This window comes from Macaca thibetana, chromosome 11 (genome assembly GCF_024542745.1).
Source record: "Macaca thibetana thibetana isolate TM-01 chromosome 11, ASM2454274v1, whole genome shotgun sequence".
Lineage (NCBI taxonomy): Eukaryota > Metazoa > Chordata > Mammalia > Primates > Cercopithecidae > Macaca > Macaca thibetana.
The window spans coordinates 98,690,073-98,706,331 of record NC_065588.1 but is presented as its reverse complement, the minus strand read 5'-3'; the positions used below and the strand labels follow the sequence as shown (position 1 = coordinate 98,706,331).

Sequence of the window (16,259 nt, the reverse complement as noted above, 5' to 3'; positions counted from 1 at the left end):
TGTACTTTAGCTTCCTGGCCTTGGAAACCAAGGTGAGCTGAATAGCACTCTTTTCACACCTGCTCTTGACTTGGGTTTCCAAAAGAGAGGAGGCTCTCAACAAAGGGGCAGTCCCATAGAACTCTGCTTCATTCCTTTTAGACTCAGAGAAACAAAGACATTGACTTCATTGGGTAACAGAACACTTTCGTCTTTTGGGTTATGGGGATTTAGTAGCTGAGAAAAAGTTGCTGAGTAGTGAGGGTGGGGGCAGGTCATAGAGAGCCATAATTCCTAGAAAAAGATGACCTCGTCCAATTGAGAGGTAGTGAGACAGCAAACACTGGCAATTAAAAATTAACACAGGCCAAAAGTGAAATCGATGCCTAAATTTGATAGGTTTTCGAGAAAAGTTTATGACATGCAGTTCATAGAAAAGAGAACATTTTCTCAGTGTTCACTTTTACAGATGCCAAAGGTCAGTCTTACTTGGAAAGATCCTTCCACAGAAAAGCAGAAATGTACAGGGTCTTCTAGCAAAGTATAAGGCAGGCAATAGATATATTAGAAAATCTTTTTTTTAAAAAATCCTAATTTCAAAGTGTTTTACAGCAGCTTTGATACCACAGTAATTCCCTAATATGTGTTTGAGTATATGTGTGTACATACTCATGTTATTCTAAATGTAAAAAGATGTGGCCAGTTGACAGTATTAAAAGCTTCTTTCCATATCTCTACTAAGCACATGACAATGTATAACTCAATAACTACTTTAATTCAAGTTGCGATTTCAATAGAAAAAAATTTAAAGGCAAAATATTGACTGTCAAAAGCTTTTAAAGTAAATGCAAATCCTATGAATTCTGGAATTATCAACCATTCAATGTATTACATTGGGGTCTTGGTAATAATATAATCACAATTTTCCTTATATTAGAAATTTATGAAAGGACTCAAGTTTTCCTTATAAAGCCATCAGAGATGTAGGAAATATTGGGAGGTGATTCTCCCTTTTCCACAAATGAAAATAGTAATTAAAATGCTAAAGTGAAGACTACTTTAAGATTATTCATATCTTATACAATTTCCTTACTGGTATCCCACACAAAATAATGCAAACCAAGTGAATTTATATTAAATAAGGCAGCCCAGGGAGAAAATCTCGCCCTAAAAAACTAACCGTTCCAAGTTATTCTAAATTGGCAATGTGTCTGGAGTTCTGAAATAAATAACTGGTGTGAAAAACCTAAGTTTCCAGATTCTTCAGATCTGAACTGTAATATTTGGTTGTGTAATCAATCCTTAGTTAATCTAAGTGAAATGCAGATTCATTTCTTATTAGCTAATAATTTCATTTGTGTTTTTTATCAGACACATAATTTAGCATTTTCTAGAAATAGCCCTTAAAATCCAAGTTAATTGTCTTACCTCTTTTTTCCTCCTTTCAAAAAAAAAAAAAAGTGATCAACTTTGGAAACTCTTCCTGTTAGCAAATTTCTAAAGAATAGTTTTATTCCTTAGAAATCAAAGAATAACAAATGTATATCTTAAGAACTAGTTGCATCCCAACTCGAAAATGTTTGCATTTTTTATTATTTAAATACTGACTCTTCAAATCAATGTCTTCCCTTTCCAATGATAGAGTTGAAATAGTTAAAATAAAACAAGCAAGATGGGAATTTTCAAAGGAAATTAAAGCTGAATACATTGTGTCAACTGCATTCCCAGAAATCTATAAGAAACACAAACTTAGGCAGCATCAGTAGAGGAGGTAGTACCATTTTTACCAGTGATGAACGACCGGAGTCCTTTGTTCTAGAAGTGATGACCCCAGTTAAATCTCAGCATTACACATTTCCCTTCAGAGATGGAGGGGAGCGAGTTGCTTGCATCCATGACAAAATGTGAGACTCAGCTAATTGGTGTGGTTTTGATGATGCCACAGTTCTGCCCCAAACCCTTGTAACTAGCAAGTTTGCCCTGAAGATTATTGAATTACTCCCCTGACCATGCATTATTTAAAGGGAAGTGCTGTTATTATAGAAGCCAGCTGTTTAACCATTGGAATTCTGTCTGTTGGCCAACTTTTAAGATACAGCAGTACATTGTAACTAAACATTATGTCTACTCATGGAGGAGTCAAAGTCTAGGTTAGGTGGTGGCCAACTTGTCTGGTAAGCAATCTTTGGTCCATATGCTATGAAACCTTTGAAGCAAACTGACAAAATAAATATATAAATATATAAATTTTCAATGTCAAGACTTTGTCAGCAAGAAAAATTATGTGGCACGTTGTACATGCCTATTCATTCTAACAGTTGAGTAAGTGCATGAACACTTCATCACGCCGGTACAACAGAACTCTTGGACCACACCTTGCTGTGTAGAAGGGACTATACGCACCTGTCTTTTTTTTTTTTTTTTTTTTTTTTTTTTTTTTTTTTTTTTTGTAGCATCGAGTAAGGACAATTAAAAAGTGTTTAGAGCATCTTGGGGAACTTCAAATAGATAGAAAACAACTTTTCACCTTCTACATTAGAATATATTTGAACCTCTTTCTTGAAGTGGTTTCCAACCATACTGAATATTGGGCCCAAGCCAGTTTTCTCCTTCATCTCTTCACTTGTTATGGAATGTCTGGAATAGAAAAGACCATAGCAGTCATCCACTGTGTTCAACATAGGAATCTTCTGCTAGGATCTCTGACAGACGTTTATTACAGCCTTTACTGAACTGTTCCCTGCAATGGGGAGTTCATTACTTTTCACTGAAATCTGTCCCACATCTAACACTTGTAAATTCAAATTGTTAGGAATGCTTTTCTTATATTAAGCCAATATTTGTTTTTCATTCACCTACCAGCTCTGATTCTGCCCACTGGAACAGAATTATACAGCACCTAATGAAGAGTTTCTCAAGGCAAAGATAGAACAATTAGTTCTATCTCATTTAAAAATTAGTCAAAATGACAATAGTTATAATTTAGAAGTCATTAAAAATAACTATTTATCTCAAATAGGAAAATGTCAAATACTGAAGCAAATTGTTTTATTACCTTTCTAATAAATTACATTGTATCAGGCTTCTAGTTGTAGACCATAGCAGCAAATATCTTTATTGTGGTTCTGGGAAAAGAAACAATATGTAGCATTTGAAGATATGGAACAAAACTTTGACCTTCAACTGTGATCTTTCAATTGGTGAGAAATGAGATTTTTGTTTGTTAAATATTTTGATGTAGAGCCAGAAGAAATCAAGCTTACAGGGCACTTCAAAGGATGAATTAAACTTCAAAAGGCAATAGGTAAACACTTGTTATATTCATATATTCCCAATGACGTACAATAAGTCCATTGTAGACATTATGAGGAGACAAAGAAAAACATCTCTCTAGGACTGTGGCCACTAGAGATAATTGGTAATTATATTTATGGCAAAATCTAAGTCTGTATACCACTATTTCAACAATATTTTTTAAAAAAACAAACGTAGAACAAAAGATCAACTTTCTCTATGGAACACTGCAGAAAAGTCCTAAAATTCTCTGTACCTAAACCCATCGATCTACAGACTAAAAAGCATGAGCTCAGAGTTAGATGAGCTCAGAGTTTGACTGAGTCATGTCAAACTCTGAGCTCATTTAAGCAAGGTGATAAACCAGATACCTGGTATTTCCTGGTTTGTTTTTGTTTTTGTTTTTGTTTTTCTGTGATGATGATGACTTTCTATTTTACAAGAGGAAATAGACATGTGGTGAGTTTCATGGTTGTTTATAGTCACCAAGAAGCGAATATACAATCATAGAAATGATCTCTGCCATCCCAAGATGAAGGTTAGTGTCTTCCTCTTATAGCAGACAAGGAGCTCCAACACATGTGGGACCTCGGAGGAGCTTGAAAGTTAGAGGAGTTTGAAAGGGAAATACTAAATAGGTCCTGGAATCCCAAAGCCTGCCCTTGTCTGTCTTCAAAGGCTAACCATGAATTTTGAAATCAGTTGTTTCTGAGGTGGCTAACCTTGAAAGTTTCTGGAGCTCCTCCTACCAGCCCACCCCCAAATACCAAGTTACTATTTCATAATCAACAAACGAATCCCAATTACATCCCATTAAGAAATTTATAGTTTCAACAAAGGGCAATCATTACCTGTAATGGACAAAAGATACAATGATCACAAAATAGGCCAAGTCACCTTTTCCTTCCTCCCCACCCCCAAGAGAGAAGCCAAAGGGTATCAGCTGTGCTTTACTGGCTAGCCACTTAGCAAAAAGTATGTAGAAGTCCTTTGCGGATTACAAAGGACCATGTAAGCCCATTTGTGTCTTTCCTCTAATTTATAGTTCCAGGAAAAGATTATAAAAACAAAAAAACAAAAAAACATTGTTTACATTGCTCAGGGGACCCACTGAGGCGCGGCTTGCCAGGGCCCAATCCCTCCCAAATGCCACAGCCATCGAGACCCCACAGGGTCTGCTCCGAGAGCTGCACAGCAGACCCCGCCCAGAAAGACCACAAATGAACCCTCACTGAGTTACTACCTCCAGCTGCCCTAAGAATGACAATAAACCTGCCTTACGGGAGGAAGCAGCCACCAGGGTCCTGTGCCAAGCATCAGGAAAGCATTTGGGTTCTTAGTGGATGCCATGAATGCTGGCCCTTCCAGCAGGGAGGCAGCCAAACTGGTTTGGTAGCAGGCCATTACCATGGGCCTGATCTCCCCCAATGAGGGAGTGCAAAATACATGAGGATTCTGACTTTCAAAACCCTATCCTCAAGTAATGGTGTCATTATTACAAAAACATAGACTTGTGATTTAAAACATAATGTTTTCTTCTGTCAGGAATTAAGATTGAATACATGTCAGATTAATTAATTGGATTCTTCTGTGCCTGTGATTTATAAAATGTCTTCCATAAAGCCTGAGCATCCATGGAGAAGACCAGCAGAGATAAGGGAAGAGAAGAAAAAGCAAGTTTCTTTTCCTCTGCCCTTGCCTGAGCTAGAACAGAATCACATGAAAGATGGACATTTTGTTCACTGTTTCAGTTTGGTGGTTACTCGATAAGAAATAGAATTCATTGTTCTGGTCTCTTGGGGTGATAAGAGCAGGAGCCCTACTAGATTGGTATTGTAATTAGTTTCAAGTCCCAAGACTTCTGTATATGGTCAATAGTGACAATGCTTCTCCACAAACCACATAGGACCCTGGAAACGGTGCTCATAGAAAGCTGGCTATGATTTATTTAGGACCTACACTATATGTCAGGTGCTGTGCTGTGCATTATTCATACTTGATTTCATTTAATCTTCAAATAATTCTTACAAGGGAGATATTACTAACTCCATTATATAAATGGGCGAACTGAGGCCCAGAGAGCTTAGTGACTTTTCCAGAGTCATATAAGAGTTCTCTTGGGCTCCTCAATGAGGCACTTGGGCTTTGCAGCAAGTAGATCTGAGTTTGCATCTTGACTCCACGATTTACTGCATGAATGACCTTGAGCAAGTCTTTGCCACCTGTGTGTCTCAGTTTTCACATTAGTAAAATGAGGAGCCCTTTCCAAACTTAAAACCTCCTTGATGTTCAACCTGACTATGTAGTCAAAGCAGTTAAACAAAAAGGCAAACATGTGAGCTGTCCTGCTTATAAAAACAATGCAGAGTTGCCAACAAGATTAAGAAAACAATGCACGGTCTTCTTTTAATATTTCTATCATCCTCTGAGCCAATATATAAGAAAAGAGTAGGATTGGGCATAGACAAGATCCTTGCCTACAGGTTGCAAAACTTGGGGAGAATTACCACAAATAGCGTGGTGAATGAGTTAGTGCTAATGAATGTGGTACAGACTCCCAGAGACATACTGACATTCAGAAAGATCCGCGGGGTCAGGAATCATTGGGGAAGTTTCAAGAAGAGGTTGAGACTTTGCAGAGTACGTAGGTTAACTAGATGTGGGGAGAGGCAGGAGCTGGGTGGAAGACTGAAGAAAACAGATTCCACCCTAACATAAGGCCACTCTGTTTGATTTGTACAGACAAGCCCACAGGGTATGGCTCCAGCAGTCGGAGGGCACCTCAGACAGGCATCGTGGATGAGTGCTGCTTCCGGAGCTGTGATCTGAGAAGGCTGGAGATGTATTGCGCACCCCTCAAGCCTGCCAAGTCAGCCCGCTCTGTCCGTGCCCAGCGCCACACCGACATGCCCAAGACCCAGAAGGTAAGCCCACCTGGGTGGGATCCACCCATCCTCAAGTGGTCTCTCTTGTGCATGTGGGTGGGCCAAGCAGAAACCCTGCCCCATAGTCTCCTGGCTTACAAGTCAAAAAAGCTCATTTGCACCAAAGGGATGGATTACGTCCTCATGTCCTCATCGCTTTGGTCACTCTGCATTGCAAATTTCCCCTTCCACTGCTAGGGACGATGTGATGATTGGAAGATGTAACAAAACAGTGGCTAAACAAACATGGGCTTTGGTATCAGACAAAAGTGAAGTCCTGGCTTTCCCATACACCAGCTGAGAGCTTTTGCCAAATAATGTAACATATCCAAGCCTCAGTTTCATCAGTAACATTGGGATAATAATAATATCTACCACATCAGTTGGTTGTCAAAATTAAGTAGCTCGTGCATATATTTTGAGATGCTTTACACATGCCTGCATGAAGTAATTGTTGGATCATCGTTAATGTCGGTCATAATTGTACTTAATAACAAAGCTTGTAACCTTTCAAGTTCTGAGATTCTGTAATCTTGCAAAGAAAATAAAAGGCTAATGGGAACTATTCAAAATTCATATTTAGTAGCAAACATAATTAAACAAGAAACATTAAAAATAGAAATTTCTGTTTGGCTATAAGAATGCCTAGAAGTTTGTAATGATCAAAATCTGCAGGCATCATTTCCTAAGAGCTAGACTGTAAACAAACCTCAGAGGTACCATCTATGCCATCAGAAGTACATAAAACATCCAATGCACATTTAGTCACTTGATCGATTTTTCTTGAATGAGTGAATGAATGAACAAATGAATATAAGAGATTAAAATTTTAGCCATTAAGTAGAAAGAATACGAACTAAAGAGAAGGTAAAGGAGGAAAAAGAGAAGGCAAGAAAGTTGAGTAAGGAAAGAAATAGCTCTCATTTCAGTCTTTTGGCGACTCTGCTGAAAAAAGAAATGCCAACATGTGGTTTTAATCTTTGGAGCTAGAACTAATAATACTGTGCAAAAGCACAAGATGACAGATCAAGAAGTTCACAATGACACCTTCGCTGCTTCCTGGTCTTAAACCTCAGCTGAGGCTGGAAGAGGACCATGGTGGCTTATTGGAGATGTGACCCCAGGGAGTCCCTCTGAAGGATGGAAGGGGACTGGGCAAGACCCAACACACACAGAACACAGTAGCCACTGGCCAGGCAGGAAGCAAGGATCTCAGAAAAGACTTTTAGGTGAATGTGGCAGGAAAGTGTGCTTGCTGGGGCAAAGGCAGATTCATTCTTTCTCTTCCCAGGTGACCCAGCGCCTCTTGGTTTCTAAATGGGGAGGGGGTAGGTGTCAAGAGATGCGTCCCAAAGTTCTGGAATGGTGGGTCTTGTGACTGAGGTCTAGACCCCTCTCCAGCACGAGTGCTGTCGCCTGCATCATATGGAGCCTGGGCATTCTGAACTGATTCAAAGGCTCTGTCTTCAGGGACACCATGGGAACCACTTGTTCTCAATGCAATTATTTTTGTGATGTTTACAGTATCAGCCCCCATCTACCAACAAGAACACGAAGTCTCAGAGGAGAAGGAAAGGTGGGCCAAAGACACATCCAGGAGGGGAACAGAAGGAGGGGACAGAAGCAAGTCTGCAGATCAGAGGAAAGAAGAAAGAGCAGAGGAGGGAGATTGGAAGTAGAAATGCTGAATGCAGAGGCAAAAAAGGAAAATGGAGGACAGGAGGACTAAGCAGACAGAGGCAAGGATGATGAGAGAGGAGCAGACAGCAAGAATGAAAAGCAGAAAATGCAATAGAGGAAATGAAGAAAAGTAGGCCTGCTGAAGCTAGATGATGATGTGATGGAAATAGAAGTAACCTTTTAGAGAATGTCGCTAAGAAACATGGCGAAAATGGAAAACAAAAATGTAATGCCCTAGAAAGCCTAAAGAAAGACAGTGGCAAAAATGAAAAAAAGAATAAAGATTATAAAAGAGGCAAAAAAGACACACTATTCTCTGCCTCTAAAACACAATTAAAGAATTCAAATAAAAATTAAGGCTTCTATATGCATTTTTAAATTTTGTATGAATCTGTTACGGAAGAATTGCCTATGTCAATATATGTTCAGAGTTAAATATTAGCCCCAAATGCTCAGCAAGACTGAATTGTGTCATAGAAGTTCCCAGATTCCCTTTTCCCGCAACGTCATTGGAGGCTGTATTTCTTAGTCAAGTCCAGGGTTTAGGCCAAAGGGCATCTGGTATTGCCTAAAACCCTGTGAGGTAACTTTTGAGAAGAGGTCACTGCACTTTTCTTCATCTTTTTTGCACTTTGGAATCAGATATAAAAGATGTATAAGTTTGCTAGGGCTGCCATAACAAAGTATCATAGGCTGGGTAGTTTAAACCACAGAAATGGATTTTTTCATTGTTCTGGGAGTTGAAAGTTGAAAATCAAAGTCTCAGCACTTGCAAGAGCCTTAGAGAAGGCTCTGTCATGGGCTCCTCCCCTTGGTTTGTAGGTGGCCTCCTTCTTCTCCCCCTATGTCTTTACTTCATCTTCCCTCCATACATATCTCTGTGTCTAAATGTCCTCTGTGTGAAAGGACACCAGCCAGATTGGATTTGGGCCCACCCCACTGACCTCATTTTAACTTAATTATCTCTGTAAAGATTCTGTCTCCAAATACAGTCATATTTTGACGTACTGGGAGTTAGGACTTCAACACATGAATTTGGACACAATTCGGCCAGTGACAGAAGACTTCTGATGTCTGATGATAACCACTGCATTTTGATTACAGCTCCTAGAAAACACTCCCCTCCACCACCCCACCACAGATCTATTTTTATATCTGAAATCCTGAGTCTCTGCTCCATGAGAACCCTGGGAACATACTATGTTAGATCTGGAAGAGGCCTCAGAAATCATTTGGTTCAATCACCTTATCTTGAAGACTAGGACACTGAGATCCTGAAGTGGGTAACGATGTGCTTGGGTTCTAAGCTGCTCTTCTTCTGGCCAGCAGACAACAGCACATAATCAAAGTGGGTCAACTAAGAAAGAATTCCAGAAGGAAAAGAGAGGGCAGAAATGCTGTGTAAAGTCATTACTAATTTAATATTTTTTCACCAGAAGAAAAGGAGTGAATGAGAGCAAGAGTGCTGGATTTCCCTGAGAGTGAAGACAAGTTAAATAGAATCACAGAATTCAGATTTTAGAGATCTTCTCCTTCAGATCCCTTGGTTTAATTGGTAGGATTGGGGTTTTCATAGATAATAAAGCAAAAAGTCTCGCCATCCTCCAAGTTGCGAATTAGAAGAGCTGAGAAAGGGTATAAGACAGAAGTTCTCAAGCAAACAAATGATGACACTTTGGGGTAAGAATATGACTAACCCAGAAGTGAAGCATTTCATCCAGGTAGTCTATTTTGAAGATGTCATGGTATAAAGGAACCTCCTTTCTGCCTGGTCCTCCATGCCCCTGCCATGCTTTTTATTCCAGGATCACCCTTTCTAGTGGTTCACTAAAATCCAGGATTACTTAAATATGATGGACATGCTCAAGGCTTAATCCAGGAGGAAAAGGTTGAACTGAAAGCATGCCGAAGCCCCTCATGGGAGCCAAACCACTGCTGCTGTGGTTGCAAAGTAGATCCTGGCTTATCAGAGCAGAGAGAAGCCAGGCTGGTGCCTTAGCCCAAGTGGCCAGTCACCTTATTTAGGAGATGTTAAGTTCTCCAGCTAAGACATCCATGCTTTGGGACCAGCTGCAGGCAGAGGCCAATTCCTACTACAACCATCACCTTAGAGTAGCATATAAACACAGATGGCTCTTCAAGGGACCACAGTTCCATTGAATAACTAAGAATTCATGTCCTGTGGAAAGGTTTGAACAAACTATAATTATACCCAATCATAAACTTTATTCAAGAAGAACTAAAGCAAAGGCAAAGAGAGAGAGGAAAAGGAAGGAAGGAAGGAGGGAGGGAGGGTGGGAAGGAAGGAAGGAGGGAGGGAGGGTGGGAGGGACGGAAGAAAGGAAGGAAGGAAGGAAGGAATGAAGGAAGGAAGGAAGGAAGGAAAGGAAAGGAGGGAAGGAAGAATGAAAAGACTTTCTAGTTAAAGAATGCTTAACTAGCAAACTACGTGCTACAAGACAGTTCTTTTCGGAGTGAGTTTTATCAACTCTAAAGCAATTATCTTGAATGCCTACATGTGATTACTGAATAATATGAACAAAGAAAACAGAAAGAATCTATTATTATCTTTCCATTACCTTCTTTCTAGTGTCAATACCCAAGCGTCTAGTGATACATGGCATGTAATGTTGGCTGGCTGGATGGATGGATGGATGGACTGATGGGTGGATGGGTGGGACAAATGAGTGACATAGGCTGATGAATAGTGGTAGAAAGACATACCATGAAAACAAGTGGCACTGCTGAGATGAAATGATTCCTTATTCTCCTGCATAAGACAGTGAGGCAAGTACAGAGTAAAAAAGGAAAGGCATAGGAGCTATATTTATACAAGTCTTGCATGTTTGAAATTTCCTTCTCTGGCCAAATTGAAATTGTTTAAGGACCTACTGCTACAGGTGGCAACTGGCTAAGAATTTCATAGTGAATGTTATATACCTGTTACTCCTCTTAATGTTTCTTTGAAGTAGGCAGAATATTAATAATCATTTAAAATTCCAGTGTTTCAACTTCAACTGTTTCCTAGGGCAAATTGATAATTGTGTGTACAACTAATTGGAATGTATATGGAATAATCATCCTGAAATAAAATTGGTGAAAAATATTTTTTTATTGAGCAACTACAATGTGCAAACCTCTGTACTAGGCATGAACAAGAGTTATAAGCATTGGAGATGCTAAAATATAGTCTTTAAGGCTTGGTACAGTGGCTCATGTCTGTAATCCTAGCACTTTGGGAGGCCAAGGCAGGCAGATTGCCTGAGCTCAGGAGTTCAAGACTAGCCTGGGCAACATAGCAAAACTCCATCTCTACTAAAAATACAAAAAAATTAACTGGGTGTGGTGGCACGCGCCTGTAATCCTAGCTACTCAGGAGGCTGAGGCATGAGAATTGCTTGAACCTGGGAGGCAGAGGTTGCAGTGAGCCAAGATCCTGCCACTGCATGCCAGCTTGGGTGACAGAGTAAGACTCTGTCTCAAAAAAAATAATAAAATATAGTCATTAAGAGTACAAAATGTAGATTCAGATTACCTGGGTTCAAATCTTGGCTCTTACTTGCGTTGTAGCTTTGGGCAAATCATGTAACTTATGTGTGCCTCAGTTTCCTTATCTGTTAAATAGGGGTAACAACTGAATTTACCTTATATAGTTGTGAGGGTTTATTGAGATTGTGTGTGTGTGTATGTGTGTGAGTGTAGAGTGTGCATGTGTGTGTCTGTGCAAGGAGTGGGAGGTGTATATTCAAAAACATATTATAGTGCTTAAAAAGGCCTCTAGCCCATAGTAAGCATTATTAAAGTTTTAGTTAACATTATTTTACTTACCTCTGAAAATTGGAGCTATGTGAAAAAGAAGTTGGTCTCCTGAAGTAGAAGCCAGTCTTGTGTCACCAAAACCTTCAAGCCCAAGCTTGCCAACCCTTTTCCATGATGTGGTAGTAGAGTTTCAAGCATGTGGTAGGAGAATAAGAGAACTCAATGACCTAAGAAACATTCCAACCCAGAGAACCCCTGGTTCTATGAATAATTCCAACTTAAATGGGTAGCTTGGCTGTCCCAAGTGAGAGCCATTGCTTCTGTTTCCGGGTCATATAATGAACTTTCGGAAAACCATCATTTTTCTCAACTAGTTAAAATTAAATGTAATATGTGTTTTCATTTCATGGTGCCTTGGGAAAATTTAATTGTAGAATGAACTCCAGTTCTTGGTAGTTTTAAGTAAAATTGCCAAAATAAATAGAAATGCAGGATATTTCCAGGCTCACACAGCTTCCGGGGCACTTTCGTTTCTAGGGCTGCCAATCCAGTGCCTTTCACAAGCATTTTATCTTTCTTCAAACATCTCTTGAAAACAAACAAAACCTCACACAGCTTCTAATGTGTGCACTGTTTGAATGTAAGGGTGGAAAAGGAGGCAAATAAATGAGCTCCCAAAGAGCAATTCCCCTTCTCTCACCTCCATCCCTTGAAGACCTCCCTCCCACTAAAGAGAAACATTGTTTTCTTAGGTAATAAATTCTGCAATGTCTCAAGTCCATTAACATCCACTGGGGAAGATGAGGTCTATTCTTTTTACTTGCCCATAGGAAAAGAGTAGGGCTTTTTTGCAATATTCACTAGATAACACAGAGTTGACTTTTAATCCAAGGGCAACATTGATAGTCTCTAGTTAAAGGGGAAGCCTTCAGGAGCAATGAAAAGATTAATAGTTTTAGATGAAGCAGAATCCAAATCCCTTTTTATGAGATTTGAAATACCCAGTTTGTATGCTCACCTCAGTATTTAAAGCCCAGTTACTGATTCCTTTGGCCTAAGCAAGACAGGTCAATTTTTAAAGAGGGAGTAGCTGAGGTTAGCAAAAATTCTCCAGGTCCACTAAACTTCCAGACCTGCGAGGTGAAAATCAGCTTTTCCATCATCCCCAAAGGCCTAACTAGAATCAGAACTTTTCCCTGATGCCCACATATTTGAGGGTCCTTCTTTAATGGGACTCCTTAATGCCTTTAGTGCCATCCCATTTTCATCCAGTGACCAAAAGAGATTATTTAAAAATATAAACTTATGTTTAAATTCCAGAAGAGAGAAATGGAGATTGAGAACAGCAGGGAAATGATGAGAGACAAGGGACAAGAGGTTTATGAGTCCATGTCTGATTTTTCCAGAGAGCCCCTAAAAAAGTTCTTACCATACCAGGAACTCAATTATAACTCTCATTGCCTATTGTTAGATAAGTAACAGGAGCTAGAAAACATTTTGGAAATTCCCATCTTTATTTTATTAATTAGTATGGTTATAGTTTTAAGAACCAGGGTCAAGAAGCTAACTTTTTAAAAAGTGGTAGTATGATGGTTAGAAATAAGAATGCTAAAGGTGCATCAAACTGATTTTAATTCTAAATGTCCTTGGCAGCAATTTAGAATCTGTAATAAACTATAGCAAACAGTTTTGAGGGGAAGGGGACTATTCTCCTCTTCGTGTGTGTGTGTGTGTCTGTGCCCGCACGTGTGTGTGTCTGTGTGCACCTTTGTGTTCTAGCATTGTTGCACCCATTAGGGAGCTCGGGGGGAAATACTTTCCAAAACTATAAGTGAGAACAGTTTCCTGGCTTTTCTTTCAGTGAAGGTAAATTCCTATGTAAAAACTAATCATCATTCAGTAAAAACTGCAGGATTCCTTTGTCTTCTCAAAAGCCTGTTTCTCATCCTAAATTAAAAATTATTCAGGAAATAAAGGGGCATTATTGGGGGGGTGGAAAGAAGTTGGTTTTCTTTTTATGGTATCTTTCAAGGATCCAGGGACTTCGACCACTTTCCATCTAATATACACAGAAGGATTCTGTAGATCCCTATCTATAGATCGCAGTAACTTTCCCATAGAACCAATCTGCAACTTGAGAAACTTCTAGGTCTAATTATTGACCCATTACAACCGAAGGTCAATGCATCCAGCCAATCTTCCTTCTATCATCCCCTGCCCCTTCTTCTATTAGGGACTGGGGTTATTGACAAAACCCATTAAACACCACTTTCCCATGTCTGAACCATTAGTCTCTAACTTCCTCTATTCAGTCTGTCATATGCCTTCATGCCCATCAGGTCAGATAAAGGAACATTCATTTATTTGAGTAGGCATCTGTTGTGATCACTCTGGAAAAAAGATGGCAATGGATTACCTTGTCCTCCTGGGCTTCTCTAACTGACATGGTCAAAATGTCCATATGAAGATAAAATGTTAAGAGCAAGATCTATGAAAAGCTGAGTGTGATGGCAACTCTTGTCTCATAAAATAACTCCAAAGTTACTAGCGAAAGACCAAGAAATTTTACATCAAACCGAAACCAGCCAAACGGTCCAAGCTTCCAAGCTGGGATCCATGGCAAAAGTTTCTACAAAATTCTCTGTACAATGTATAAACATTCACTTGGGGTTTTCTGTCTTGCCAGCACCAAGAGGTTAAGTAATTGAAGACCAACTAGCCCTGCCATCTGTGAAAATATGATGTGCTATTTTCACAGCTTTAGTTCACAATTATAGCAAGACAAAAGTTCCAAAGGATTAGGGGCAAGACCATGGCAAGTTGAGGGTTGAGTAAGGTTCTCAATCAGCTGACAATTGTAGAGTTGAGGGTATGCAATGTTTATGTCGTGGTGCAAGTATGTGCCATGCTTGACTAGCTCATGAGGCACTGGAAGACTAGAAGGAATAAAAAATATGAATGAATCAATAAATGCATAGTATAATTACTGTTACTTTGTCAGTATTGTTTTACCTAGGTCACTACTGAATGCTCTGATTTGTCTCTCTATAAATAATAATGAAGGTAGAGGTGCTTTTGGCACAATGCCACAATTCTGATTTTTTTAAAACTGTATGCATGCATAAAATGTTATTGAGGTATTCTCTGCCTTGGAATAGTACTGGCTGGCATTCTGCATGTTTACTTTTATATGCTGAAGGCTACCGTCAACCTCAAACAGATGCAAATCAATTTAACTTGTCACAGTGTTATTTTGTTCATCCTAAAAGTTCAAGAGAGGCTTCCAAACTTCCAGAATTTCTCTCAAGTCAGTGAGGAGGAAAATTCAGAACACAGCATTCGAATGTTCTGCCCAGATTTGTCACACACACAAGGAATGAGTGAAAGAGGGCAACACCCTTTCCTCCTAACCCTGTGAACTCATCACTATTGCTTTGAAATGACACCAAAAAGTAAAAACCCTAGGCCTCACATCTCCCAAGGACACTGTAATAGGAGTTACTGCATACACCAGTTTAAGTAACTCTAGCCTAAATTGTATGTCAGATGAAACAACGACATTTCGGAGGCTTAAGAGAAAAAGAATAACCAAATCCAGTTTTTAGGTACAAATGTGCTGAATCTTTAACATATATCAGCAGAATCGCTAGAGTCTGGTGTTTCACTTTTTAAAATACCACATTTGAACCTTTCAACAATTCCAAAATCAACTCCCTCTGCGAAAGATACTAAGCTTAAACATTTTTTAAATTTAAAAATGTAACACAAACAAACAGCTAACTAAACAAGCTGCCCATGAAATCAACAGTCTGGGGAGCCCTGATCCTGAAGTATTTTACAACATCCTTCATGACTATTAAAGGCAACATAAACACCGCTTGTCAGCAAGGGAAACTACCCTTGGCATTTTGTTTTCTTTGTTCCCCAGGCTTTTAAACCATTTTGATAGAGATTTTTTAAATCACAGGCAGAAATATTTGAAATAGAGTCAGGTGGTAGTCTTTAAAGAGTAAGAAAGTTGCTAAGTCAAGATAATCTTGGAATAAAGTCCTTTGACTCCTGAGGATTCCTAGGAATGCCCCAGTCACTAGAAAACAGAGCTGTAAGTCCACTCTCCCAGCACTCAAGGGAGCTCTGGAAACTAAGGAGGTAGCTACTGTTTCCCCACATTCAGCAGGAGAAAGGGCAGCACTCTAGCATGGAAACTGCTTTGACAATAGTAACAATTAAAAAGTAAATTTAAAAGATCATAATAGCTGATATTGATTAGGTACTTGCCCTGTGGCAAGGATTATAGGGAATCACCTCATTTAATCTTCACATGAAGCTTGCAGAGTGAGTACCACAATTATCACTATTGTATAGATAGGAAATCTCAGGCTGAGTATGGCTAAGTGTCTCACCAACGTCTTGGGCTAACAAGTGGTCGAGCAGAATACAAACCCGAGATAGACAGACCACAGTGTGTTAATCAAGCACTGCACTCTCTCCTGCATTTCTTAGTTGATATTTACCATATACAACCTGTCACTTGTATGAGATGCAAGGGGGTTCCATGCTATTTGTCCTTGTAGAGAATACCACAGGAGGAAAAGTAAGCAGCCATGCAACATTTGCTGTTGA

General features: G+C 39.4%; 1 protein-coding gene across 4 annotated transcripts in view; it reads left to right on the top strand.

The window, feature by feature from the left end:
* The window catches only part of IGF1 (insulin like growth factor 1), an 83,170-nt gene that overhangs the window by 52,978 nt on the left and 13,933 nt on the right, over window positions 1-16,259 (top strand). For 2 of the 4 annotated variants that reach the window (XM_050750244.1, XM_050750246.1), the window contains exons 3-4: window positions 6,016-6,197; window positions 7,722-7,773. In XM_050750244.1, coding sequence (XP_050606201.1) covers window positions 6,016-6,197; window positions 7,722-7,773 — 234 coding nt within the window. The remainder of the gene's footprint in view (window positions 1-6,015; window positions 6,198-7,721; window positions 7,774-16,259) is intronic. The other 2 variants (XM_050750245.1, XM_050750247.1) reach the window with 1 other exon arrangement.